Here is a 26482-nt window from a genome sequence, read left to right as displayed (position 1 = left end):
CATTATTTTCTTGTTATTTTTATTCTCTATTTCACACGATGTTATTCACATCTTCACATTACAGTTAACAAATACAAAGATCGGACTATGAGATAAAAGCGGCACATGTTTAGGTCATGTAGATTCAGTTTTAATTTTAGATTTTAATTTAAAACCACAAGCTTCACCTCAAATATCATACTGTCACAATTTTAACCAGTTTCTAGTAAATCTAACACATTTTTTCAAATGTCTTCATTTATTTATTAGAGAAAAAAAAGGAAAAAAGAGTTGTTCAAATGATCACACAACAACGTAGACGTAAACATCTATATTTGGATGAAAAAGTCCCTGAATTGGGAAGCAGCCAGTATGCCTATGACTCAACAGATGGTGGCCCCTGACTCATTATGAGGAAGAAATAGAATCTGGAAAAATAGAGAAGAACAATTGGCATTCAACAACACATACCATATTAATAACAAAGCAATATCTATAAAAAAAGAATGTCTAATAATTAGACAGGGATGACATAGTAATTCAAATGTATTTGTCTGATTAAAATGCATTGCAAACACACCTCTGATCATATGGTGGATCTGATCTTTGCTGGACCAGCGAACGTACTGGGGCTCTGCTCTAGAGGAACTAAAGCATACATAAGAAATGACTGTTCTTTCATGAAAGCATTGTATGAATTAGATATTAAACAATGTTTTGAGGAAGAAAATACTTCTTACCTATTGGATACATTTCAGAGCTCATAAACTCTCTGGTTTCTGTGGGAACATTAAAACACAGTTGTTCACCCTTTAATTGTTCACAGCATAATTCTCGGAAAAACACATCTTTTTCAAAATAAAAGGAAGGGTCTTACCATCATAGTCTCGATCCCCTCTGATGCCCATTGGAGCAGGTCTACCATTGTTGTACTCCAAACTATCCCGATCCAGCAGTTCTCTACTTGGGCCTGGAGCCAGCATCCCATTTAAACCATGAACCCTTCCTGGTGTTGCCTGTCTTTGGAGACTACCAGTCACTCTGTCTTTACTCAAACGAAACACTGGTTTTCCTGACAAATTCTCAACCTTCTGAGCCTCCACCGTCACTTTCCAGAGTGACCCTCTTTGTTCCCTCCTCCCCTGAACCGGCATGCTGCTCAGATCTACTGACCCCACATTGGTTTTCTCGCTTGATGGTGCTGCATCTTTCTCCACAGCTTTGGAAATCTTGGTCACATCACTTTGAAGGCCTTTTAATGCATCTGGGAAGAGTGGAAGTTATTGCTACAACATTTGCATATTTATGTACATAATATTCAACATTCATGATTATATTTATTGTTACATCATAATTATCAATATAAAATAAAAAAAATAACAGACATTGGGAAGCCCATGCACATACCTGTAAATCCATTGCTGCCATAACTCCCTGTAGATTTAGCCTCAGACCTTTCTGTGAGTGAGTTTGATCCTATTTAAAATGAAGATGTGACGTGTGTGTGAAGTTCCAATAATCAGGGGCTGTTTTGTATTTAGATATGAGGCATGTGCAATACCAAGTTAAAAACCAACATACTTATACACTGTATATATAGTGATAACTGTACTTTACTGTGTACTTATTTCTTTCATCAACAAACAGGAAAAACAAGTACCTTTAGACTCTTGCTCATTCACAGGTGTAGGGTATGCTGCAGACATGAAACAAAACATGATTATAATCACCAGGGTGTTCTTATGGTAACAACCAAATAGTGTAAAAAGTGCTTGATGCAAAACAACCTGAAGATATATCTTAATGACAAAGCTTCACAAATACCATATGTCTCTTATGACATTTTACGACCTGCATTTATGATTTTGGGGAACAAAAAGTACTTTGAGGATCTGGTGAGATAAGGCCTTCCTCATTTTGAAGCTATCTGATTGTACCTGAAAGCAACATTTTGAGTCACAAACCTGTTGTATTTGCAGGAATGGCATTTTCAGTGGTTGTGCCAAGTGTATCTATTTCAGGAGTAATGAACAAGTTATTGAATATAATTTTTCAGCAGTAGTTTAAACAGTTATTTATCTTGTTTCAAAAAGCAGTAATCTGACTATTTTGCTTGTAAAAAAGAACAAACAGTAAAGAGGACTAAATGAATCTCACCATTTAGATTGCTTATCCCTTTTTCTCTTTGCACTTGAAAAGAGAGATAAAAGATACAAAAGCTGTCATTCTGATGTCCTGTTTAAGCAATCTGAAATGCTTACAAAAGTTACAGTACAAAATGAGGTAATTTTTTTCTCCATTCAGGTTTATTTACCTCTAATTGTTGCAGTAACCACCATTGTTGCAAATGGAAGTAGACACATTAAGCTGAAACGAATAAGACTGCAATCAATTCAAAGTTCAAATGCATGTTTATATAGATTTGAACGGCTATGTACATTTCAGCTGGTAATTGAAATATATTTCAATAACAGATTTGAAGAAAAAAAGACAAATTATATATTTTTTAAACAACTTACATCTTCATGGTTGACTTTGGTCCTCAGCTGTGTCCACTGTTCGTCGGCAAGAGTACTGTTTTGAGCTGCAGCTTAATCCTCAACTTTCACTTTTATTAAGTCTCCGCTCCAAGTTAATTACAGATGCTGAAAGGATGTAACAGATATAGTAGTCAAAGACTTTTTCGGTTTGTTCAACAGTGCATGACTTCCAGGCAGAGAAGTAACAATCTGACTACAGAGAGAATTTACAGGGGTCCATTATCTCATTGTCTCAAATCAAGATGGAAACAAATGTTCTCAACATTCCAACTCATGGAGTCGTCTTTCCCTCTATTATGTGTTGATTGTCTGCGGTTACTTCAGGAAAATGCCCCAGGCTTTACCTATGACTGATGTAGCCTTTTAAATGATGCCACACAACAGGCATTGTTTTCCATCACTGTTTTACCATTGTCCATTTAAAAAGTGAGCCCTAAATTTTGCCTAAATAAAGACATTTTTAAAAACAGGCCTATTTCCTTGACTGAGCATCATTCCATAGAATTGCCTCTTGATAGAATTATCCCAAAATGGAGAGCACAATAATGCAGTGATTAAAAGCAGTGAGTTACAAAATGATTTGAATTGCGGTCACACTGATATTAACCATGAGAATTATAGGCCCTTAATCTTTGCAGGGCCTGAGGTGGTAATGGCGCATGTTGCTTGTGAACATTAACTGTGCGCTTTAGGTACACACATAAGATGCACTGACTAAACATATCAGACGTGGCTGAATACACTCAGGCCAACAGACGCATGCAGATAAAAGTTTCTGACTCTATCAGACCTGTTGGTGGCAGAGGGTGCTACAGTCTCCCCCATGAAAGAGAAAAAAGGGAGAGCGCCCTCTGCGGGAAAGGCTGTTCGCACTAAGCTCTTGATCCCAAGCATCGCCATATTGACGTCCCAACAACGCTGAGAGGTAATCGTGTTATTTAACCACAAATCGTCGTAGGTAGGGAACTGCTTTTGAGGGTTTTATACGTGACAAAAAGCTGTAAACATGTAACACAACCGTGGTGCCCTTTTACTGCTCGATCACGGTGTTTGTAGGAGGTTTTTTCAAGGCGTTGTCAGTCAGTTGCCTCGCCAGCCAGCAGGCTATTCACTCCCCTAGCCTGTTAGCTTAGCACTTTCTAGCTTTAGGAAATATATTTCTCGAAGCTGGTTGTGTAGCTGTACGTTTATAATAGACCCTGTAAGGATCATTTGACCCTTTTGGACGTGGGGTGTTTAAGTAGTTCCGTTATAGTCCCATAATTTATCCGAAATATAGTTGTGACTTTCCAACCGGCTTTTCCCTCTGCTGTTGGCGAGCTAATGCTAACTAGCTAGCAGCCCGACCAGCTGCCCGGTTGCTTTATAGCTAGTAGCTAGCTTCACTGCACTTGTACAGGCCCTGGGCCAGAGAGGCTTTCTGCGTACACTCACCTTTTCGTTAAACTATTTAGCGGGCAACTGAACCAGTGTCTTATACCAGAGTAACCGTTTTTCGATTACATTACTTTATTAAACCCATTAATTTCATCTAGCCCTACTAGCTGATAGACTGGCTTACATAGATAGCTCACATAGTTTGTTCGTGTTTGCTTAATTGACAGCATTGATTTTAATCAACCTACTTTCTGTCTTTTTTTCATCAGGAGTTACTGCCTTGGTGTAGCCCCCAGTGATGACTGTATTGAGCCCAGTACCTCCTGATTAGACTGGTTGGATGCCCCCATTTAACATTCAGGTCTCTATATTTCATACGCAACCATTATTGAGACACTAACATGTATAATAATATGTATTCTCAATAAACTTGTTATACCTGTGTTATTAAAATAACAGTTGCTGTTATTTTCATTAACTACCTATTGCCTTTCACGTGAAACATCTGCAGTTTCATTTGAAACTCAAATCAACTTCCTACGAAACTGGGGGGAAACATTAATGTTAATTAACATCTGAATATGTATTTTTTTTGTTGTTGTTTTGATTAGAATTTCTCAGTGTTAAGTACAAAAACAAACTAAAATGATTGGTTTGACTTCCGAAGGCTAACTGTCTGTTTTTTATATGTTTTCCCATGTAGCTTTCTTACCATAAAGGCATCTCAACTGCTCCTGTTTCAATTCATCTATCACCATCATCCTGGAGGGAACCTCCCAGGTATCGTGTTGCCTTATAATTAAATTACCTTGTCATCTTTTTGTAGTTATAGAATGTCCTCTAGTGCTAACCAGTAGACACAATGCCATTTGATTGGTTTGACCTGTACATATAGAATGTGAAATGATCTATTTTGTTTTAGGAGATTAAGAGAAGATCCTGTGTAGAATATGTCTGGCCCTGTCCCAAGCCGCTCTCGAGTTTACCCTGATGTAAACACACAGAGACCAAGGGAGTATTGGGATTACGAGTCCCATGTTGTTGAATGGGGGTAAGTAAAAGAGAAAATGTTTGTACTTGTTTTTTTCTTTGTTGGGTAAGCATCATCATTGTTGATCATGTTTTTGTATTTTTTTTTAGGAACCAAGACGACTATCAGCTAGTCAGAAAACTAGGGAGAGGCAAATATAGTGAAGTATTTGAAGCCATAAACATCACAAACAATGAAAAAGTGGTTGTCAAAATACTGAAGGTATGGAAATAATCAATTGAGTATCCTGATAATTTAACAGTCATAATTGTAATATTCCCAAGTTATTTTGCTCACAACGCTATCTTTGTTCGCAGCCGGTCAAAAAAAAGAAAATTAAGAGAGAAATAAAGATCCTGGAGAATCTGAGGGGTGGCCCAAATATCATCTCACTGTTAGATATCGTCAAGGATCCTGTGGTAATTTTGTTCTCCTCTTTTGCACTGTAACAATTTAGTACTTGTTTATTACTGTAGGTACAAGGTTTCAATGCATACATTTTTTTTCTCTTTGTCCTTTCAGTCCCGAACCCCTGCTCTGGTCTTTGAACATGTGAACAACACAGATTTCAAGGTAAAATCCAGTGTTTTGTTGTAATTTTCGATGTTCTAATATTATTTTTTTGTTTGTTTTTTAAATGGCTCCTTAATTTATTTGTTAACTTTTTTTACAGCAATTGTATCAAACCCTATCTGACTTTGACATACGGTTCTACATGTACGAAATCCTAAAGGTAAGAAACAGCTTTTGTTACCCTCAATCTTTTATCAATTCTATGGACTTCGTTAGTATTTTCAGTTCAACCATTCAGTGTATATTGTCAACGTATATCTTCTTTTCTTTTTCCCTGAAAGGCTCTGGATTACTGCCACAGTATGGGGATTATGCACAGAGATGTCAAGCCACACAATGTAATGATTGATCACGAACACAGAAAGGTATTGTCTCACATGCTGACAATTTTTTTTATACTGATCATGTTTTGTCTTTCTTACTGTCACCGGCTAATCGCTTAATATATATATATATATTCACATTATTTTTTTGTTGATAATCTTCCAGCTCCGCCTAATCGATTGGGGTTTGGCAGAATTCTACCACCCAAACCAGGAATACAACGTCAGAGTGGCATCCAGGTACTTCAAAGGACCTGAACTGCTGGTAGACTACCAGGTGAGCCTCCTACACTGTTCTGTGCATGTAGTTGTGCACATTTTATACACGTTTGTTTAAAATGACAATTTATAGTATTAAAGCAGAGACAATTGTTTTATATTGTATGTTAAATGCAGCCATTGAGTCAGTTTGAACATTTTAACTCTTTATATTATTTATAGATGTATGACTACAGCTTGGACATGTGGAGTTTGGGTTGCATGCTCGCCAGCATGATCTTCAGAAAGGAGCCTTTCTTTCACGGTCATGACAACTACGATCAGGTATGTAGAATAAGTTATTTTGTGTATATGTTTATAAACCTGTGGCCTGAGGAGAGCAGTGTCTGTGGCTGTTTTCTCCACCTTACATAATACATTTTGGAGAGTAGAACTTTCTTCTTACCCTAGACATGATGTGTAGCAGCTCTGCGGGAGCACCTGTGGATTTATGTACTTCTTAACGTCATCTCTGCAGTTATTGGGCCTTGGTAGAAATGTGTTATACACTTTTTGAGAGTTTGGTGCACTGAATATTAAAGGGGTGTAAGAGAATAATGTGTCCGTAAAAGGGGACATGGGTCGTAACACATTTTACTCCCATGTATGGTCTCATTTGTATTGTCGGCTCTCCCCATATGCACTCCCCATATGCACTAACACTGAGCACAGCATTTCCAGTTTATCCAGGCCGATTTTTTTTATGTTACATTCTGTTAAGTGAATATCTATATAGTTAAAACGTTACATTGTATAAATATTAAAAATTCCTATTAAACTTAAGTAATTGTAAATCAAAGTAGGCCTTAATAAATACATCTGATCAAACTGTAAAGATATTTAATGAAACATGCTCATTGTTAATTTAGGTCTTTATTCCTATATTATTAGTCTCCATTAATTACGTCTTTTTGACATAATTTATCGCTCCCTACAAACCTAAGACCTACGCACTAGTACAGTACACTACAAACTGCAATGGATTCCATGCGCCTATGTACCTTTCAAAGGATTTCCCAAATGCCCACGTCTAATGTTAAAATATGCCTTTTCTAACTTATAGCTGGTGCGGATCGCTAAAGTACTCGGCACCGAGGACCTGTACGACTACATTGACAAGTACAACATTGAATTGGATCCACGGTTCAATGACATTCTTGGGAGGTAAAACATTGTAGCTGTTTGACCTCGGCTAACTATCAACTTGAGTTACCTCAATTAGCTTTTAATCCCTTGGTTTGTCCTTTACAGACACTCGCGCAAAAGATGGGAGAGGTTTGTGCACAGCGAGAACCAGCACCTGGTCAGCACAGAGGCTCTCGACTTCCTGGACAAACTGCTGCGCTACGACCATCAAGCCCGTCTGACGGCTAGAGAGGCCATGGATCACCCCTACTTCTGTAAGTTTGTTTTCCATCACTTTTTGTCTTGCGTACTGCTTGAGTAAATTGTCTGAAAATCTGAGTGAACTACATTAAGTGGCTTCATGTGTCAACAAGTGTTTTTGGGTAAGGAGTCACTCAAATCCACTTTGGTTCGCAGATCCCATCGTTAAAGACCAGGGAAGAGGGGCCACTCCTGGAGGGATGGCTGCAAGCTCCACACCAGTCAGCTCCTCAAGTATGATGGCTGGTAAGTAATACTGCACAGGAAAACCCAAATTATTCTTATAATCTGTCTATTAGGTATGTCTCTTTATAAGTATAGCTGAAACTGAGGATAACTCCCATTATTGATATATTTAACATGATATTTGGTGTGTTTATCATTTGGTCTTAATGTCAAAAATAGAGAAAAATGAACATCCCAGTTAATCAAGTCAGTCTTTTAATGTCTTGTTTTGTCATCCAAAAACCCCATCATATTTAGTTTTATATGATTTATATGATATGAAATTTTCCACACTCAACAGGTTGAAAACGTATAATCAAAATAGTATAATGAAAATTTGGAAGCACAAGTTCAATCCCCACTGCAGTCAGCATGTCAGTGTGTCCTTGGGCAAGACACATCACCTCAAGTGGCTCCCTTGGGGAATGTCCACTAATGAGTCTATGTAAGGCGATTTGGATAAAATCGTCTAACAAGTAACATGTCATATTATATAATAGAAATGTAATGACTTAGGAATTCATTCAACAAAGTACCAACTGTCCAACCAACAACAGCTCAACAGAGGAAAAACCCTATCATCTGACTTTAAGATGATCTGATTTGTATATGGTCCATGCGCTTTCTCTTTATAAGCTATTTGAAGATAAACTAGCCTTCAGCTGACGCACATATTGTTGTCTTTGTTTTAGCCAGCTGAAACTAGTTCTGTTTGTCACCTTGCAGTGTTTCTATTATCAACTCGGGGCAACTGATCCCAGCCTGTTCTCTCAAGGAGTCACAATGCTGAATTTTTTTCCAATATAATGTGTGGCTACTTTGTGCTTGGTATAAGTCACTTGAGAATTGAGTGATGAACCCCAATGCTTGGTTTTTTTGTTTTAAATAAACTTATTAAGACATTTTATTGAATGACCTTTAGCTGATTGAGTAGTTAGCAATCATTGACTAATCGTTTGTTTTACTTATAACTGTAGATTCTGGAAGGCTACATAATAAGCTAAAACTATTATTGTACTTCAAATTAGAGGAAAAAACTCTTTGCCATCATGGAAATGTACACGTTGTAGGAAATGTTACATAACTGACTGTTTCTTTCACTGCAATCTAAACTTATATCTCTAACTTGAGATGTCATACAAGTGTGTAAATCATTAATCAATGACTAATGAGCTCCCTGTCTCTCCTAGGAATCACCTCAATGTCCTCCTCACAGCCACTGGCTAACATTGCTCCCGTCATCTCTGCTCCCAACACCCTGGCCACACAAGTCCCTGCAGCCACCGGGGCTCAACCCTGAAGCCACTTCCTCTCCCATGTTTATGTGTGCTCATGGCCATGTCCTGCCTAGCTCTCACTGCGGCCCAGGGCCACGGCTCCCCTTTTTATGTTGAAAAATAACAAAGAAGAAGATTTAAAATTGCTTTTCACATTCAGTTATATTTTGACACCTGGACTTGACAGAAATGTATTGTTGCACCTGTCAGGATTATTAGAATTAATTTGGGTGTGTTATTTGACAATGCCATTGTCTAGAAACTCTAATAAGATGTAGACATGAAGAGAATGGATAATAAAATTTATTTTGTATGTTCCAAATATACAGTCTTGCTTGAAACTGTTTGATGGGGATCCTGCTGTATTACACTGTGAACCTTGACAAGACTTCACAAAACAAGAGTCGGGAATCTGGTGTGCCCCACCTAACAGTGCTCGCTGGTTGCACACGATGTAATGTGCAACAACTCCTGCGAGTTGTTGGTGTTTTGAAGTTGTTAGATGCTATAATTCTTTAATTGGACTTTTGTAGATATTCTACAGTTACTGTCAGGTTGCATGCACCCAATGCTGAGTATCACAGGGTCAATAGTTTGCCAATTTTATGTTACTTTCACTTCTATATGTGTATGTATGTGTTCATGTTTGTTTTTTATGAAGTCTCTTACACATGATTTTGATTACATAGACAATTTTGTAACTTTTTGTTTTATGTTGGGAGGAGTCATTACCTACAAAAACAACTTCAAAAATAAACAATTTAAACAGGGCTTTGCAGACACTACATGTTATTGAGTATACCGTCTGTTGACTGGTCCCATTATGAGTGAATTAGAAGCAGAACAGTGTAGTCAGTGTATCCCAATAAGAAACATATACTTCACTACAGTACTCAATGTGTGACCAAAACAAAGTTAATTCTGCAGCCTTCTACCTAGGTGTTCATACATTTACATTTCTACAAAATGATTGCAATGCTTCCTCCTTAATCACTTGTACTTTTTTCTTTTTAATTATGGAAGCATCATGTGTTTGCGTACATGTTCCTAGTTTAAAAAAACAAAGAACATCTGTGTTTAAAAAAAGAAAACCAATGAATCCGATTTGGAGCTTACCTTTTTCCGTCAGTGCTGGCCAAATTGTGGTGAATACATGTACATGTTTAAACCATATTAGGCTCTAACTAATTACAACACAGTAAAAGATGAGTGCATAACTCAGGATTTAAACAAATGAGCACCAATAAAATAAATCCAAGTTCCAGAGGTTTAGCCAAAATATAGATTTACACACATTCAGTAGATTACTCCAGCCATTAAATTTGCCAACGGGCCTGAGGTCAAGAGGTCAAATGTCAGTTATGGTGCAACTTTACAGGTAAAGTCAGGTAACAACAGATGGGCACTGATTCACAAGACCATTGTTGCATGTGCTTTTCAACAAACTACTACTACAAGCCTAAACCTAAACAGCATAATAAAACTGATCACAAAAAAAACTTTTATTATCTAAAGCTGTTTAAGAAGCACTTTGGCTACGGAAGTAGTTAGCTTCAAACATTCGGTAATAATGGTACTTGTCAAGTGTCGGAAATGCAGACACTAAGCGCTTTTGGATGGAGTATTTCCTTTTAAATTTCCTGCATTCTATCTTGGGAATAAAAGGGTACCAAAAGGCTACATTTCCCCTGCAGCTGACATTTTCAAACGTCAATGTACAAATGTGAATGTAAATATGTAACGTTTTAACTATATATAGTTAAAACAAGATGGATATGCAGATTTGTATAAAATGCAATAGCGATGTTAAACAGCAACACATATTTCCAATTGTCAGTGAAGGCCGCATTAGTTGATCCTGTTGAGACACGCCTCGGCTGCTGCAGTGGTGGGACATTCTTGTGGCATTTTAAAGTTTGTAAAACTCATCTCCAAAATGGGTACGGTAGCCTTTATCTCTATTCTGATAGCTGCCTTAGCTTTGGTGCTCGGACAGAGAATCCTAAACTTAAGGTACAATTCAAAGCAACTCCATTAATGTCGAAATGTTTCAGTGTTTGTTACAATCTTTTCATCAGGCCAACACGGTTTTATTTACCACCTGCTCAACGCTAACGTTTGGTACATTGCAGAAAAAGGACCTTAGCTTCAAGGGAGTTGGTCCAAAAGCACCTTCCCAACTGTGTTTTACTAAAAAATATGGGTAAGTTATGCCAGAAGAAAATGTAGCCACATAGTTGATACAAAAATAAGCGATCACTGACTGTGCAACCCTCGGTACTTTACTTTCAGATCATGGCTCAGAGGATATAACCATCACTGAGGATGGGCTGGCGTTTATCAGCAGTGTAAGTATGCGATTTGCAGAGTAGCCTAACAAACTGTGAGCTTTGTCAACAAAAAAGCCCTATGACCAGTCTCTCTAACTAAACGTCATTCAGAACCGTTAACACGTACAGTCTTATTGTTTTAATTTAAAAAGTAGCCCTGTCTCTTTTTATAGCCTCCATGGAGTGCATTGTTATTAATTAGTGATGCAACTAACACGTGTTTTCATAAGCGATTAAAATGACCAACTTATTCTCGATTAATCTATACAAAATGCTGTCTTTAAAACGTTAGGATATCGTGAAACATTCCCCTCACAGTCTCAGAAGAGTTAGTTTGCGATTTGTCTACTCAACAGCCCATAACTAAGAGATATTCAATTCACAATGACAAAAAAAGCTAGCTTATATTGAGTTTACCCACACACACACAAACAGTATCATTTCACTGCTAAGCCATGGCTACACAAGGGCAGGGCAGTGAAACAATTCAACATTTTTCCCATCACACTTTCAATAAAGAGCAACTGCTCTATCAGGATTCATCTAAAATATAGTATAGGTGGCTAGCTTTTCTTAAACTGCAGAATATGTGTTATTTGGGTTCTAGGGACAAACCATTTTTGTGACCCAAGGCTTGACTTTTTCAACTGTTTCAACCCTCTGCATAATATCATATTTATATATATTTAAGGGCCTGAAGTATCCTGGACTTCATTCCTCAGATAGGCCTGGAAAGATCCTCTTACTTGATATGACTGATCCTCGGATGAAACCGGTGGAGCTGCGCATGCCAAGAAACTTTGATCTGGAATCATTCAACCCTCATGGCATCAGTTTATACACCGATCCTAGTGGTAAAAGCACAATGTGTGATTGCACACTTGCCACACACACAAGTCTCTACAAGAAAGTCCCTTAAGGGCAAACGGTTGCTTTCTACCACCTTTGAATTCAAATTTAACAACATTCATGTTCAACAACAGGTACACATTAATAGCACACTTTCAAGTCCATTTTAAAATAGTAAAATAAATACAGTTCAGGTGCCTGAAAAACTACAAATAACAGTATTTATTTTATTTTGGGAATATGTATGTCCTTGATATTTATAATGAATATCTAAAGATGTGATTAATTTATAAAATAAGGGTAGTCTTAAGCCATGCATGTCCCTTTACCTTACACACATACTCACTCACACTTTTAAGTTTGGTTGCCTACATTTTTATTGACAATGCTTTTTTGTCTCTCGTCAGATGACGCAATATACCTATTTGTCGTTAATCATCCTCAACAAAAAAGCCAAGTAGAACTGTTCAACTTTGTCCAGGATGACTACTCGCTGGTGCATCTGAAAACCATAAAACATGAACTTCTCCACAGGTATGATGACATTTAAAATCTAACTCCAATGAACTGCCTTTCAAATGTACTGAATATGTAGATGAGGTCATTCTGCAAAAAACAATTGTCAAACTATCCTAAGTTAAAGTGGCAGTTACTAAAAACCCTTATGCATATTGGATAAATAATTGTATTATTTTATATTTAAAAACTAAATAAAATTCTGATTTTCTTTTCAAGTGTTAACGATATTGTTGCGACGGGAGTGGAAAGCTTCTATGCAACCAATGATCACTACTTTTCCAATGAATACCTAAAGGCTTTGGTGGAGACTCTTCTCCTTCAGCCCTGGACTAATGTTGTGTACTACAGTCCTGAGGAAGTGAAAGTGGTCTCTGAGGGATATTACTTTGCAAATGGCATTAATATCTCACCAGACAAAAGGTAAAATTGATATGCTGGGCTATGAGTATGGTCATTAATGCTTTCAATGGCTTGATTTCTTTATTTAATATTATTTTATTTTTATCTGTAGGCATGTATATGTAGTAGATCTATTTGACCAAAATGTGCATGTGTTGGAGCGGAAAGAACACAATGTATTGGTCCAAGTGAAGGTAAAGAATTTTACATTTTTGTTTTTCCCCCTGATAAATTATCATGAATCACTATGTTTATACTATTATTAAACAAATACACTTAGTTTTTAATAAACATTTTGACAAATCAAACAGGAATGCTAATTTTCATGATTGCCCATCTCTTTGTAATATTACTTTCAGAATTCTTTAGCAGCTAACAGAATTTAATTTCAAAACCTTTACTTTGAAATACAAGTAACAGGAGTCAAATATAGCAATCATGTAACATCATTTCATAGCTGCATAAAACAACGCACACTGATGCTAAACAGTAAAGGAGATGGTGCAAAATCAAATTGAGTGGAAGATAGAATAGTTGAAGGATATATGATACCATTTTTAATCATAACCTTGTCTATGACACTTCACCAGGCTGTGGCTGTAAGTTCACTTTGTGACAACGTAGAAGTGGACGCTGTAACTGGTGACCTGTGGTTAGGCTGTCATCCTAATGCAATGAAAGCTCTGATGTTTGACCCAACGAACCCGCCTGGATCGGAGGTTTGTCTGTTCACATTTGCCAGATAGTAAATTGTGCGTGACAACATTACAAGAATAGACAAAATACTATGATAACCTTAACTGCAGATCAGTCTATTTACACATGCAGTATTCACATCATTTGAATTATTTCTTTCTCATGATTTTGTTTTCTTCAGGTCATTAAAATCAAGAACATTCATTCAGATCAGCCGGTGGTGACTCAGGTGTACGAGGACGACGGCAATGTGATCATGGCCTCCTCTGTAGCAGCTACCTATGGAAAAAAGGTTCTCATTGGAACTATTTTCCATAAAGCCTTATGCTGTGATTTGGAGTAGGCCGAAGATCCACTTGAAGGAGCCAAGATATATTCATTCAACAGACTCACAAAGGCAGTGTATGTTACTGAATGCTTTTTTAAAATTGTTTTGTATGAAGTGTGTATTTGAATAAAGAGATAATAATACAATCCATAAAGACAGTCATGCTTCAATTTTAGTTTTTTTTGTGGTTCAATAAAAAAAGGTTTTACAAGACAGTTTCTGGACAAAATACTGCGCACTGTTAATTAATCAGCAAGATTAAAAGAATGGTAATAAAAAGTATTGTAATTATTTTGTAAAACCCAGGTAGTTCTACCACCAACAAGAAAGTCAGGCATTTTCAGCTTTCACTAATTATTACTAGTACCTTTTTAGCTTCTCTACGGTGCTCTACTTTTTATGAACTGTACAGTATTCATAACTACATATAGCATCTTAAATTAGGTGTTATTGTTACGTTTTGTGCACACTAGCTCCACTTTTGGTTTGTCTATGTAATTGCACCCTGAGTGCCTTCCTGTGTGACCTTTTATATTCACTGCTTTGTAGGCTTGTAGAGACACTGCTTGTAATCATGGCAGCCATGAAGAAAGTACTGGCTGCTGCTGCTGTTGTTGCCTTTGCAGCTTTCATTGGATACAAATTCCTTAAACTAAAGTAAGTACTTTTTAATTTTGATAAAGACCACCTTTGGAGGTATGGCAGAGGTTTACTTGTACTTATTTTCAATGTTGACAACTGTTGCTTAATCCAGAAATTGCCTATGAAAAGCTTTGTCATTTTACTTTTCTCTGCAGTGAAATGATGCTTGCTTCAAGAGAAATGCCTGTGAAACACCTCAACTGTCAATATTTAAAGAATATTGGTAAGATAACTTTATTTTCATATCATAGTCTTAATTTGACACTTACAGTGTCAAAAATGTTATTTTGCTTAAATGCATTTCTGTGCTTGGACCGCTTACCTGCCAAATGTGAGCATGCACACAGGGTTTAAAGTCCCAGTTAGCTGCAGTAGGTCAAGTGTCAGCTGTATGATCATGTCAGGGTGGCAAAATTAAAGAAGTGAAAAACATAACACATTTTTATTTTGTTTTGTGCAGAGTATGGGGCAGAGGATATCACAATACTGAAAGATGGTCTGGCCTTTCTAAGCACAGTATGTTCAAAATGGTAGCATTGTTGCATGATCTTTTGTGATTACCAGTTTGTCTGTATATCTCTTTAAGTTAATCCCTACTCACGGAAAATTGCAACATCTTACATGGTGTGTTTTCACTCAGGGTTTGAAATATCCTGGACTTCCTTGGTTCTCCGATGAACCAGGGAAAATTTACATTTTGGATTTGCTGCACCCGAAGCCAACTCCAGTAGAGCTACAAATCAAAGGAGAACTGGACCTTAACTCTTTCAACCCACATGGCATTAGTGTATACACTGATGAAGCAGGTAAAGCACAAATCATGTGCAACATCTCACAAAAAAGAAAATAAATCATGTGCTTGAAATGTTCAGAACTGCCAAATCAATGTTAACATTAAGGTTGAGCTTTCATCATCTTACATTTGTAAATTCATATCCTAAGATTTTATCCAAATGGATATTGCACATTTCACAGTTCTCACAGTTCAAAAGATGTCCTTAGGGTACTGTTGTTGATAACACAAGCATTCATCTAATGCTAACCAAGTAAAATGGACTGAAAGTAAGTCTCAGGGACTTTGTTGCAAAATGAAATAGTATACAGAAAGCCAGTTAATTTTATAATTATGTATATTACATTCAATGCTTTAGAGGACCATTTGTTGTTTGTTTGCAATTTTATATTTTTTCAAAAAATTAATAGTTTTTCAAGGCATTTACTTAGTTTTTGAAAAAGTTGCAAATTGGAGGTTTCTTTATTTATTTTCATGAATTAAAACCAGATTTCTGTGGCTATTTTAATTCTGCATTTCTCCTGCAATAATAGTTTAATGTTATTACATTTAGTCAATCATCTCTATATTGTTTTAGGTGGTAGTGGAGATAGCCATTCAGACGGGGTTCAATTGTCTTTGCACCAGGAGATTAGATTAAGAGGAATGCAGTGTGTAATCCAGTGATACTATTTGTACTTTGATTGTATTTGTTTTACACTTTTCACTGTTCACTCTATATCAGAGCTGCCTTAAGTCTCTGCTACAACTTACGCAACATTTCCCACTGCTGTTGTTTTACATTTATAGACTGGACAAACACCTTTTATTGTGAAGCATCCACAAGAAACTGTCCTCAGTTGACTGTGATTGTTAATCAAAAATCTGTCTTTAAAACCTTTTCTGGAAACTGGTGTTAACCCCAGCTGCTTTTACCATAATAACCCCAATTGTCACTAAATCAACCACAATGGACATTTTAAGTTTAGTTTTTTTACTTAATTTCAGCTTTCTGTGAGGTCAGGAAATTAATAGAAATCACTGTAAAATAAAAAAGGGGATTAATGACAACACATTGCTATTTCTTTTCAGATGACTCTGTTTACCTGTTTGTTGTCAATCACCCTCAGCACAAAAGCCAAGTTGAAATCTTTCATCTTGTTCAGGAGGACACACTTGTGCACCTCAAAACTATAACCCACCCCCTACTCCACAGGTATGTACTGTACAATACATTTATAACAGTATCACACCTTTTACATTGGACAATCTATTGCAGCTTTTTATCTCATTCATTGTGTCTTTCAGTGTAAATGACATTGTCGCAGTTGGAAAAGAGAGCTTCTACGCCACAAATGATCACTACTTTTCCAGTGATGTAGTCCACCTTTTGACTCTCATCCTGGATTACCCCATGTGTGAAGTTGTGTATTACAGCCCTGAGGAAGTCAGGGTGGCAGCCAATGGCTTTCTGTCTGCAAATGGAATCAACATATCACCTGACCGACGGTTATACTCAATTCTTCTCAGCAGTCACTGCATCTGCATGTTTTTTAAACTGAATGTATATCCACAGGAATGTGTTGCCTTTGCAAAGCTAAAATAATAAAACATGAATATATTCTTTTTTTACAGGTATATTTATGTTTCAGATATTGTTGACCATGAGATCAACGTTTATGAAAGACAAGAAGGGGAACAATTAGTGTTTGTAAAGGTAATACAGTGTTTTATTTTTTTCTGTGGAAAACAATTAGATTAGATTCATTTTCGAAAATACTCTTATTTGTTTCTTGCTGAAAAGGAAGTGAGAGAAGACCCATACTACAGCTAACTTAATTTAGCTTAATATTAAAACTGGAAATCCCCCAGTAAAACCTGAAAATGAAAAAAATAGATATAATGTGTTGATTGTGAGCTTTGTGTAGTGTTAGTAAGTGGATTTTGTTTTATAAAGACAGAGGTCTTAGTTTTAGGCTAAGCTAAGTTAGCAGCTAGCTGTCTTCTCATGATATTAGAGTAGTATCAACCCTAACATCTTACTCTTAGAAAGAAAGTAATTAAAATGTATTTCCCAAAATGAACTTTAACCGTGCTTGTATTGTAACGTAATCCTTAAACACATTATTTATACATCTATATTCTTCACTTTGCATCTGTATTTCAGGAGGACGGATATTTAATGATCAATTTATTGTTTGTGATGTTTCCATCCAGTCTGTAGCTGTTGGTTCACTCTGTGATAACATCGAGGTGGACCACAAAACAGGTGACATATGGCTCGGTTGTCATCCAAATGGCCAGAAGTTGGCAAAGTATGACCCAGAAGATCCGGCCGGCTCTGAGGTAAGCGGGGGGGCTTTTTTTGTTTGTTTTTTTCTAATTAAACCGTATTTTATCATTGTTATTTGAATTTGCCTGATCATTTTAATTCTGTTTCATCCAGGTCATCCGGATCAAGAACATTCTCTCAGAGAAACCAGTGTTGAGCCTGGAGTACGGTGATAATGGCCATGTGCTAGTTGCCTCCACTGTAGCAGCTCCCTTTGAGGGAAAGTTGCTAATTGGCTCTGTTTTCCACAAAGCCCTGTATTGTGATTTAAAATAATCTTTTATGTAATGATTTTTTAAGAATGATGTTGTAAGAAAGGATTTGGATGGATATGTGATAAAAAAAAAAAAGTTATTAATTCACAATGTGCAAAAGAAAGAAATGTTTTATTTTACAAACACTGGCTCATTGTGAAGGTGGAAACCGTAAGTCATTTATTTAGTATAATATTCACAAAATGCAGTTTGTTTTCTTGATACAGGACAGTATTTTTAATTGTGTCATATTTTGGTCTTTCACACAACTCAGACCAACTGATTTTACAATGTTGGTAAAGGTATACGATCTTTGAGAAAATATATTTTATCCTTTTTCATCTTTGTCCATCAACCCATTTTCCTCTATTACCTTGGCTATTGTAAACCTAGTCCCTCCACCATCAGGATGGTGAACAATTTCCTCTTCCATAGTATTTTTGGAGGGTACAGTGAAGACGAGGCCATCACTTTCTAATTCAAAACTGTCCCCCTCTTTATCTGCACTCACACTTTGTACAGGTTCAGTATCTCTGTTGTCACCTTGTATTAAAGGACGCACCTCGTGTTTGCCTTTGTCCACATCAGTGATAGCATTTATGAACACTTCACTGATGCTCAGCATGCGTCTGTGACGTGGCGAATGATCCAGGGTCTGGATGTTGTTGGCCAGGATGTCGCTGCAGCTCTTAGAGCGATTTATGTTATTTGCAGGCAGTCTTTGTTTTTCCTTGTTTCCAATTGCCTTGATGACAGTGCTATAGTCTTCTTCCTCCTCTGATAAGAAGTTAAAGATGTCAATAACAGAGCGCCTTACTTCTGGATTGTGCTTCTCCTCTACAGGCTCTGGTTCCTCATTATAGTAGTGTCTGTGCCTGTGCCTTCTTTTCTTAAACACTTTGTGAGCTTTCACTACCATGTGGACATTCCAGCTGAAGAATAGAGACAGCCAGGCCAGGCCCATGTAGATCCATAACTCAGCAAACACTCTGTACAGCCTGGGATATTCTATGTTTGGATTTACACCTGAAACGACATTTGTTTCATAGGACTTAACAAACCAAAAAGTTTAGAACCACAAACAACCTCAGAGAAACCTTAACTTAAATTAAATGACTTATATTATGCTAATGTGAACATACCTGCCACATAATCTCCAAAACCAACTGTTGTGAGTGTGATAAAAGAGAAGTAGAGGCCCTCTAGGTAGCTCCATCCTTCCAAAGACATGAAAACAAATGGAGGGATCACCAGGTGCACGACCAGCCCCCATAACAGGAATAAGGCTGTGCAGGTAAATTGGACTTTTTTCTAATGGAAGGGCGGAAAAAACACATTACATTTCAATGTTAAAATAACATAATAGAGCACCCTTTTATTAACAGTTTTCAGAAAAATACTAACTCCAGCTTTCAATGAAATTCTTACCACTGAAACACCTTTTCGGATCAAAACCTGGGACAGACGTTTGGCCCGGTCTCCAAAGAATGAACCCAGCTGACTTATCCATACTAGACACAGGGGGATCCCACACAGACCATACAGGATGCAGAACACACGACCACCTTGAGTCTTAGGAGCAACATTACCATAACCTGTGGATTACAGGAGTTAATTTTCACACATCTAGACTTCATTAATGGTTAGGTCATCTGTTAATCATTTACAGATGGGAAATAAAGCATAAAGGATACTATTATAAAATGGGTGTTTTCAGGTTAAAAGAAAAAGACCTTCTTATTATCCTCCTCTAGTATAAATGTTTTTAATTTGCTTAAGTATTCATTTAGCAGGAAAGTCATAGTTTGATCATTTGCAAATAATTAATTTACAAATACAGTAACATTTACAACGGCACATTTATTGTCTTTGTTCTTGATGTTAGTCATTTATTAATCAGGGCTTGTGGTTTCTCAATTCCCGACAAATCTTCAAGATAATTATTTTTAAGACTTATGTACAGAGTAAGTATTAAGTACTATGTATGACACTTGGTCTGTCTTTTAAATAGTGTGGCATTTTAAGACAATTATTCATTCTGTTAGCAAATATTGACAGTATTTGATAATAAAAATTAAAACAAACATAATCCTTGTTTTATGTCAACCTATTTACTCACAGCAGCTAAATGTATACATGTCATAGGCTACAAACCTATGGTTGTGACAATGGTGGCAGCAAAGATGACAGAGTTGGCCCAGTCCCACGTGTTCCGCTGTTTGTCCCCAGTGATGGTCACACCTTGGCCTGCAGCATCTGACACTATCTGGGACAATAGACACAGTAAAACCCATTAACAAGCAATTATAATTTCTTTAACTACTTTTCCTTATCAACACCAATAAGTTACACACTTATTGAAACCGTTTAAAATGGCTTATTCAAAGTGTCAACTTCAAAACGTCAAAGCTGCCATTAAAGCGGACACACCCTAAGGAAACATTCAGATATTTGTGGAGGTGGGAGACATGCACATTCATGCTCGCATAATGCCATGTGAAATAAAGCTTGAACACAAATGAACATTTCATGAAAAACATTGAACTCGGTTTATAGTTAGGCTATTGCTTCGGCCAGCATACGGTTGTGTTATTGTTAAATCAGGTAAAACAGGTTTGGGTTTTTCCTGACATGTAAAGGTAAAAAGCTTCTCTTTTAGCTCTCAAAGCTTTAAAACACGTCTAATAGCCTAAGGCAAATGACACTGTTAAACATCTGTTAGTTGATTACATGTATTGTATCTGATCACTTAATGTGACTTTACAAAAGTATAGTTGGTCTATCACCGCGAAAAGTTACGTACAAGTTTGCCTACCTATCTCAGTCATGTTTTTCTCCTGTCATACACTATTATTAAAGCATGTTTCATACCTCCAAAATCTCATCCAGACTTTCCTCTGTTAAGCAGGCATATTTCTTCAAAATTACTTTCTTTTGTTCGATATACTCGTCTCTGGCTGTTTTCCAGTTTGGCTCTTCGAGAATTTGAAATATTGCGGCCCCGATGGACAAGTAGAAAATGATACACGAAGTTAAAAAAGGTCCCTTATCTGCCATATTAAAGTCATAACTTCAGTCTATACGTCGCCGAGTAGTTTTTAATTCCTGAGAGGACTGCCCTTATCCCACCCGCTCTGCTTTCTTCCTGGTACAACATAATGCAATACGTTGCTGAAAAACAAACTCAGCTTCATTGTTTAGAAATGTATATCAGATGGTGGATTTTTAGACTTATATGTATATGATCATATTCCTATTGATTTAAAATAACAGTAGAGAAATGCAAAAACTAAATCTATCGAGCTTATTGTTTTAAAAGGTGTCAACATTATCAAGCAGGGGACCAATTGTTTTTGTAGATGCCAAATCAACATATTTTCACCTTATTTTCAATATAAAATGAATGTGCTTATTTACATATATATCAATAAAAGTGCTAATGTGTATATTTGTATCTCTATACTTTCTTACATGAATGCAGAATACCTTGAATGAAGCAATTATAGAAACACCCAATAGGGGGCAACACGTCCTGAGTAAGCTGCAGTTGTGAGGAGGCATGCCTGCATTTTGTGTGTGAAGTTGTGCATGTTGGTGGTGATGACAGTTGCTCTTATCTTCATCCAGAAGACTGGGGTTGAGTGTGTCACACTGGGTGGATCCTGGCTGCTCAGCATGATAATGGTAAAGAGGTGTTTTCAACAATGTAAGAATATTGTGCATGTGAAAGAATGAATTAATTGAATTATACTGTAGTTTGTCTGTCTGTCTGTCTGTCTGTCTGTCTGTCTGTCTGTCTGTCTGTCTGTCTGTCTGTCTGTCTGTCTGTCTGTCTGTCTGTCTGTCTGTCTGTCTGTCTGGCTCAGTGCACATATTAAGGACAGTTTGTTCATCACAAGGAGTATTAGTCAGCTTACAAAAAACACTATTGAACTGCCCATGGGAAGTGCAAAAAAAGTCACGATATATTTTGTTTTGTTATAGGTAACACTGAGACAGATGTTCCAGCTGTAGCAGCTGCCAGACGGGGATGTGCTGCACCTTATGGGAATTCACAGTGCTTCTGAAGGGAGAATAGAATGGAGCCATAGCTAGGATATGTGTTTGCCTTATGCACTTGATGCACTGAAGTAGGATAACCAGGAATTTATAGCACATTGTTTGAAAATGTAAAAAAAATACTACCCTGGTATACAAAAAATAAACAGGAAATGACACAATCAGTAACAGAGGAAGGAATTATTATTCCTTGTATATACAGGATCTACATGTATGTTAATGTAATCATTTATTATCTCTTACTTTGTTACTTGCTAAAAAAAAAAAGACATGTCCAGGGGCTTTTTTTTTAATAGATAACGGTTATAGTTTCTACATCCAACTCGACCTACACACATGTAAAAATACCACAGCACCCCCATGTGGACCCATCAGCAGAGTTGGAAAACATTTGCATAAATGTCTTTACTTTGGCTGGAGGCTCTGACTTTGCTCCTATCAGTTGTGTGTGACTGGTCACTGGCACACAGTTTGCCTTTGTTGAATGATAGCTTAATATTTGACCACACATTCCTTTGATGTCAAGGCCCTGATACTGAAACAATTCAAGCAAAAATCTACAGCTACTGTACCTGAGGTGATGTTTTAACAAGGAATCCTTTATGCCAACATGAACAATATTGTATAACTGATTCCTTAAATGCATACCCTATATCTGTGTTGAGGCAAATTGGATTATTAAGAACTACTTGACCTGGCTCACCTTTAATGGTAAACAGAAATGCATTTGCATGTGTATGGCCAAATACTGTTGTATGTATCTTACTTTCTAGGACAACCAGTAGCCTATATCACTGATTAAAAATAGAAAGTGATATGGTATTTAACAGGGGTGAAAAGTTGCTTACTATATTCACTCAAGTAGCTTACTTTAGAGCAGCATTGAGGGAATTGCACCTGAATAGAACATTTCAATTTTTAAGCTACTTTTATATTACACAGATGGATATTGTACCTTTACTGCACTCCAATTATTTTAAAGGTTGACTTAATTAAAACGTTACTTTTTACTAAGCATTTTAAAGGATCTGAGTTTTCCACCACCACCACGCCTTTTTACAAGTAACCTGTGGTGTAAAGTATCTCAGTAGGTTTATTCAAGTACTGTACTTTTTTGAGGTACATGAACTTTAATTGGGTATTCCTTTTTTTTTGCTATTGTATACTTGTACTACAATTCAAAGGTAAATTGAGTGATTTGTATGCCAATATTTTTATGCTTTTACCTGAGAAACATTTTGATGCCGAACTTTTACTTGTAAGACAGTATTCATACACTATTGTACTCAATGGTGGGAGAAGTACTCAGATCTTTTACTTGAATAAAAGTAGATGTACTAGAGTGAATACTCTGTTACAATCAAAAGTCCTGGATTCAAAAGGTTACCCAAGTAAAAGTACAAAAGTATTAGCAACAAATTCATCTTAAAGTACCAAAAGTAAAAGTACTTATTTCGCAAATTGGTCCCTTTCCGAATAATATATATGATATGTTTTGATTATAATTATTGATGCATTAATGTGTTTATCAAAGCTGGTAAAGGTGCAGCTAGTTTTAATGACTGTGTATACTGCAGGGTACCTTGTGGACAACCTGATCTCGTCATGGTCATTTCATGTTTTTTTGTAAGATGAGGTTGCTTGTGGATGTTACTCCAGGTGTAACTAAGGTCATAATTAAGTGTTGATTATACTTCACATCATTAATCCTAATCTGCAAAATAAATAAAGGTATTCAATTAGTGGAGTGGAGTAAAACTACACAATGCACCTCTGAGTTGAAGTGGAGTAAAAGAGCATCAACTGGAAATATTCAAGTAAAGTACAAGTATCTCAAATGTGTACTTAAGTACAGTACTTGAGTAAATGTAGGCTACTTCCCTCCTCTGCTTGTACTTTTACTCAAGTATAAGATCTGAGTAATTTCCACCTCTGAAAGTAACACTCCCACCTCCACTCCACCCATCAGTACTTAGTGCTTCGTCATTGTGGCTGCGACACCGCCTCTTTGTGGAAACCTTGCAGAGAGTTGTTCTGAATAGAAACACGGGAATTATGGCAACAAAGTAAAGGTGGAGGAAACGCACAGAAGAGACATCTGTCTGCTCAGGTATGACTCGCCTGCACGTTACTGTGTTTACATTTTACACACCTATTCCTGCGAGGCTTTTAATTTCGCGTCTGCTCGCGACGGCAGTTCGTTTAGAGTTCACTGAACCGTATTTAGGGGGATTATGTCAAAGATGTTTGTGCTGTTAGCTACCTGGAGAATAAGGAACTAGGACACCTAGCCTCCTGTAGTCTGTCGATGGCATGACAAATTAAACAGAAATGTCTACCAAATGATTGCTGTGAGGTTGCATTCAAAAGCCCAGAGACTCCAGGCCCCTAATACTTTGTATAGCAAAGATAACGAGCTTAAAATGTTATAAACGAGGCAACACAACCCCAGCTAAACAGACATGTTGTCCACGGAATTATGTACGTTTTCATGAGTATGTTTCTTATACCGACATCAGAAAAGGATATCTAAAGAAAAGCGTTTGGTAACAATTATTTTTGATTCAACAACTGATTTGGGTCAACTATTACCTGTACGCTCTGTTTCTGTGTGCTAGCACTATATTATATACTTTCAAATAGCTATTTATCTTCAGATTCAAGCCCATTAGCTTTAAATTAGTTTTTGATGTGTATTATTCATTTAATGCGTTTTATGAAAAATGCATGGTTAAATGTAAAACTAGAAAATATCATTGAATGTTTAAATGTTGACGAATCAAAAGGAAATGAGTTGTATAGTGAACAACAGTAACCTGCTAGGAAACATTCAAGGACAGATAACATGGTATTTGTGACAAATGAAATGACAAAAAAGGTGCACATTGATATGCACTAAAAACAATTGAAGGCAACATAGTAGTTGGACCACTCTATGATATTAGTGACTACATTATTTGTGTGAGTTTTGAAACAAAGTCGTAAATACAAACTGAGATACGATAATTATTCTGTGTTAATCATTTGAAACTGTTTTACACTTCAGTTCACCTACATCTCACTGAACCATGTGTGCTGTCACTTTTTTAATTATATATTTAATTTATTTCATAAATAAAACCATTTTTTTCTGAATTTGTATTTGGTATAGTATTTTTCTGAACTACACTCTTTTTCCATTTCTCCTTCTCCCTGCCTCTAACCTGGTTTTGGATTGTCGACAAAAACCTTCAACTTTGACATGATGTGAGTATCCTCTTTATGGTTGTATAAGTGTGACAAAGGCAATTGGTATTGTTTTGCATACAACACTAACAATTATATTACCTTAATTTATTTACAAAAGAGTCCACATACCACAAATAGATTTTAAGGTAATGCAAGGAATGATTATAGCTAAGCAATCCTACTCCCAGCTGCAGAGGCATTTCATTTTTATAAATGCAAAGATTTGATGAATTCATTACTATTTTTAGAGACTATTAATCATTCATGATTTCCATTTGATCTGCCACTCTTCCTGGCATCTAAGTGCAGACTTTCTCTGTATCTTCTATATCCATTATTTGCTGGTTAAAATGCTTTTCTATTATAATTGCATTTGCGTGGTCATAGTTATGACTATTTCTCAAAGTTGACTATTTCTTTATGTACTTTCTTTGTAAAGAGCCATTTAAAAAAAAAAAAAAAAATCCTTGTTGAGCCTTAAAACGATCTAAAGAATACATTGTGAAGGAATCCCTTTTAGAAGTTTAGTCTCTGAAATTACGTGTTCCTGCTGTGGTTGACCTGCTGGTAACTACCCACCACAAAATAGTTTTGGGAGGGGTTGTGTGACTGTGTCACCCTGAGGCATCTGGATGAAACACATCTTTATCTCTCATGAACACATGCTTCTAGCATGCCTCAAAACTCTGTATTGACGCGTAGTATTATTGGCGGGGATTCCCTCTTTCTCAGAACAAATTATGTAGAACTCATAGTTTTTTGGCTTTCACTGTAAAGCTTTTTTATGAAGAGACTCTAAGTTCACAGTTTTTATTTCAGACCTGTCCCACTAACAGTCAATTGAACAGCATGTAAAAGTGGATTCCTATACCATCTATCCACCTGGGGGCAGTGTAAACTAAGTAAACATGACTATTTACAGTAGCATCAGATGATCGAGAATGTAATGTGTACTTAGGTGGCCTAGAATGTCCAACACATTCTGTTCACAATACCGTGAGCACCAGGGTACAGATTTTTATTAAGAGATCTATGATAGCATCCAAGCGTATGCATATTAATATAAGCATTTCACTTCCAATCTGTGTCATTGTTTAGCTTTGTCT

At 36.7% G+C, this 26482-nt stretch overlaps 6 protein-coding genes and 1 long non-coding RNA gene across 7 annotated transcripts in view; 5 read left to right on the top strand and 2 right to left on the bottom strand.

Annotated features, from left to right (window-relative positions):
- Positions 1-2: 2 nt before the first annotated feature.
- On the bottom strand, positions 3-4223 carry LOC134861797 (uncharacterized). Its single transcript, XM_063879269.1, has 11 exons — positions 4145-4223; positions 2499-2624; positions 2294-2346; positions 2137-2169; positions 1944-1991; positions 1640-1675; positions 1387-1455; positions 857-1243; positions 720-758; positions 560-627; positions 3-407 (listed from the first exon to the last, which is right to left on the bottom strand). The coding sequence occupies exons 2-10, from the start codon at positions 2504-2506 to the stop codon at positions 566-568; spliced, it is 735 nt and encodes a 244-aa protein (XP_063735339.1). The 5' UTR covers positions 2507-2624; positions 4145-4223; the 3' UTR covers positions 3-407; positions 560-565.
- Positions 3315-9739, top strand: LOC134861796 (casein kinase II subunit alpha). Its single transcript, XM_063879268.1, has 15 exons — positions 3315-3444; positions 4166-4257; positions 4600-4676; positions 4819-4947; positions 5037-5148; positions 5244-5345; positions 5449-5499; positions 5600-5659; positions 5781-5864; positions 5989-6099; positions 6264-6365; positions 7144-7244; positions 7332-7480; positions 7623-7712; positions 8882-9739. Exons 4-15 carry the CDS (start codon positions 4847-4849, stop codon positions 8989-8991), a joined length of 1173 nt encoding a protein of 390 aa, XP_063735338.1. The 5' UTR covers positions 3315-3444; positions 4166-4257; positions 4600-4676; positions 4819-4846; the 3' UTR covers positions 8992-9739.
- Positions 9740-10787: 1048 nt separating this feature from the next.
- On the top strand, positions 10788-14243 carry LOC134861345 (serum paraoxonase/arylesterase 2-like). The gene is made up of 9 exons (XM_063878473.1): positions 10788-10981; positions 11101-11171; positions 11261-11316; positions 11990-12152; positions 12555-12681; positions 12883-13086; positions 13178-13259; positions 13656-13784; positions 13943-14243. The coding sequence occupies exons 1-9, from the start codon at positions 10905-10907 to the stop codon at positions 14102-14104; spliced, it is 1071 nt and encodes a 356-aa protein (XP_063734543.1). The 5' UTR covers positions 10788-10904; the 3' UTR covers positions 14105-14243.
- A 373-nt stretch (positions 14244-14616) lies between these two features.
- LOC134862051 (serum paraoxonase/arylesterase 2-like) lies at positions 14617-20178 on the top strand. The gene is made up of 9 exons (XM_063879722.1): positions 14617-14746; positions 14887-14954; positions 15192-15247; positions 15372-15537; positions 16596-16719; positions 16812-17012; positions 17139-17220; positions 17721-17849; positions 17950-20178. Exons 1-9 carry the CDS (start codon positions 14664-14666, stop codon positions 18109-18111), a joined length of 1071 nt encoding a protein of 356 aa, XP_063735792.1. The 5' UTR covers positions 14617-14663; the 3' UTR covers positions 18112-20178.
- kcnk5b (potassium channel, subfamily K, member 5b) lies at positions 18203-21232 on the bottom strand. The gene is made up of 5 exons (XM_063879720.1): positions 20961-21232; positions 20244-20355; positions 19518-19684; positions 19232-19400; positions 18203-19115 (listed from the first exon to the last, which is right to left on the bottom strand). Exons 1-5 carry the CDS (start codon positions 21144-21146, stop codon positions 18418-18420), a joined length of 1332 nt encoding a protein of 443 aa, XP_063735790.1. The 5' UTR covers positions 21147-21232; the 3' UTR covers positions 18203-18417.
- Positions 21233-21657: 425 nt separating this feature from the next.
- Positions 21658-22312, top strand: LOC134862421 (uncharacterized). Its single transcript, XR_010165508.1, has 2 exons — positions 21658-21773; positions 22074-22312. It is a non-coding gene; the product is annotated as an uncharacterized LOC134862421 (long non-coding RNA).
- Positions 22313-24278: 1966 nt separating this feature from the next.
- Positions 24279-26482, top strand: part of LOC134861649 (uncharacterized) — a 32385-nt gene continuing 30181 nt past the window's right edge. The window contains exon 1 of the mRNA XM_063879013.1: positions 24279-25394. The gene's annotated coding sequence lies outside the window, so the exon portion shown is untranslated. The remainder of the gene's footprint in view (positions 25395-26482) is intronic.

The sequence above is a fragment of the Eleginops maclovinus genome, chromosome 3 (genome assembly GCF_036324505.1).
Source record: "Eleginops maclovinus isolate JMC-PN-2008 ecotype Puerto Natales chromosome 3, JC_Emac_rtc_rv5, whole genome shotgun sequence".
In the NCBI taxonomy this organism is placed as follows: Eukaryota; Metazoa; Chordata; class Actinopteri; order Perciformes; family Eleginopidae; genus Eleginops; species Eleginops maclovinus.
The sequence above is the reverse complement of the archived record's forward strand: the minus strand, read 5'-3'. Positions and strand labels throughout refer to the sequence as shown.

What these genes read in the sequence shown, in the direction of transcription:
- LOC134862051 (XM_063879722.1), top strand. Translation starts at nt 14,664, where the DNA reads ATGGCAGCCATGAAGAAAGTACTGGCTGCTGCTGCTGTTGTTGCCTTT. An exon ending in TACAAATTCCTTAAACTAAA is followed by an intron (nt 14,747 to 14,886) that starts GTAAGTACTTTT and finishes TTTTCTCTGCAG; the next exon opens with TGAAATGATGCTTGCTTCAA. An exon ending in AACATATCACCTGACCGACG is followed by an intron (nt 17,013 to 17,138) that starts GTTATACTCAAT and finishes CTTTTTTTACAG; the next exon opens with GTATATTTATGTTTCAGATA.
- LOC134861796 (XM_063879268.1), top strand. Translation starts at nt 4,847, where the DNA reads ATGTCTGGCCCTGTCCCAAGCCGCTCTCGAGTTTACCCTGATGTAAAC. An exon ending in CATGGATCACCCCTACTTCT is followed by an intron (nt 7,481 to 7,622) that starts GTAAGTTTGTTT and finishes TTTGGTTCGCAG; the next exon opens with ATCCCATCGTTAAAGACCAG. An exon ending in CTCCTCAAGTATGATGGCTG is followed by an intron (nt 7,713 to 8,881) that starts GTAAGTAATACT and finishes TGTCTCTCCTAG; the next exon opens with GAATCACCTCAATGTCCTCC.
- LOC134861345 (XM_063878473.1), top strand. Translation starts at nt 10,905, where the DNA reads ATGGGTACGGTAGCCTTTATCTCTATTCTGATAGCTGCCTTAGCTTTG. An exon ending in CAGAGAATCCTAAACTTAAG is followed by an intron (nt 10,982 to 11,100) that starts GTACAATTCAAA and finishes GGTACATTGCAG; the next exon opens with AAAAAGGACCTTAGCTTCAA. An exon ending in TTTATACACCGATCCTAGTG is followed by an intron (nt 12,153 to 12,554) that starts GTAAAAGCACAA and finishes GTCTCTCGTCAG; the next exon opens with ATGACGCAATATACCTATTT.
- kcnk5b (XM_063879720.1), bottom strand. Translation starts at nt 21,146, where the DNA reads ATGGCAGATAAGGGACCTTTTTTAACTTCGTGTATCATTTTCTACTTG. An exon ending in GTCTGGATGAGATTTTGGAG is followed by an intron (nt 20,356 to 20,960) that starts GTATGAAACATG and finishes CTATTGTCCCAG; the next exon opens with ATAGTGTCAGATGCTGCAGG. An exon ending in TTTTGGAGATTATGTGGCAG is followed by an intron (nt 19,116 to 19,231) that starts GTATGTTCACAT and finishes ATGTCGTTTCAG; the next exon opens with GTGTAAATCCAAACATAGAA.
- LOC134861797 (XM_063879269.1), bottom strand. An exon ending in GAATGAGCAAGAGTCTAAAG is followed by an intron (nt 1,456 to 1,639) that starts GTACTTGTTTTT and finishes CATTTTAAATAG; the next exon opens with GATCAAACTCACTCACAGAA. An exon ending in TGGCAGCAATGGATTTACAG is followed by an intron (nt 1,244 to 1,386) that starts GTATGTGCATGG and finishes CACTCTTCCCAG; the next exon opens with ATGCATTAAAAGGCCTTCAA.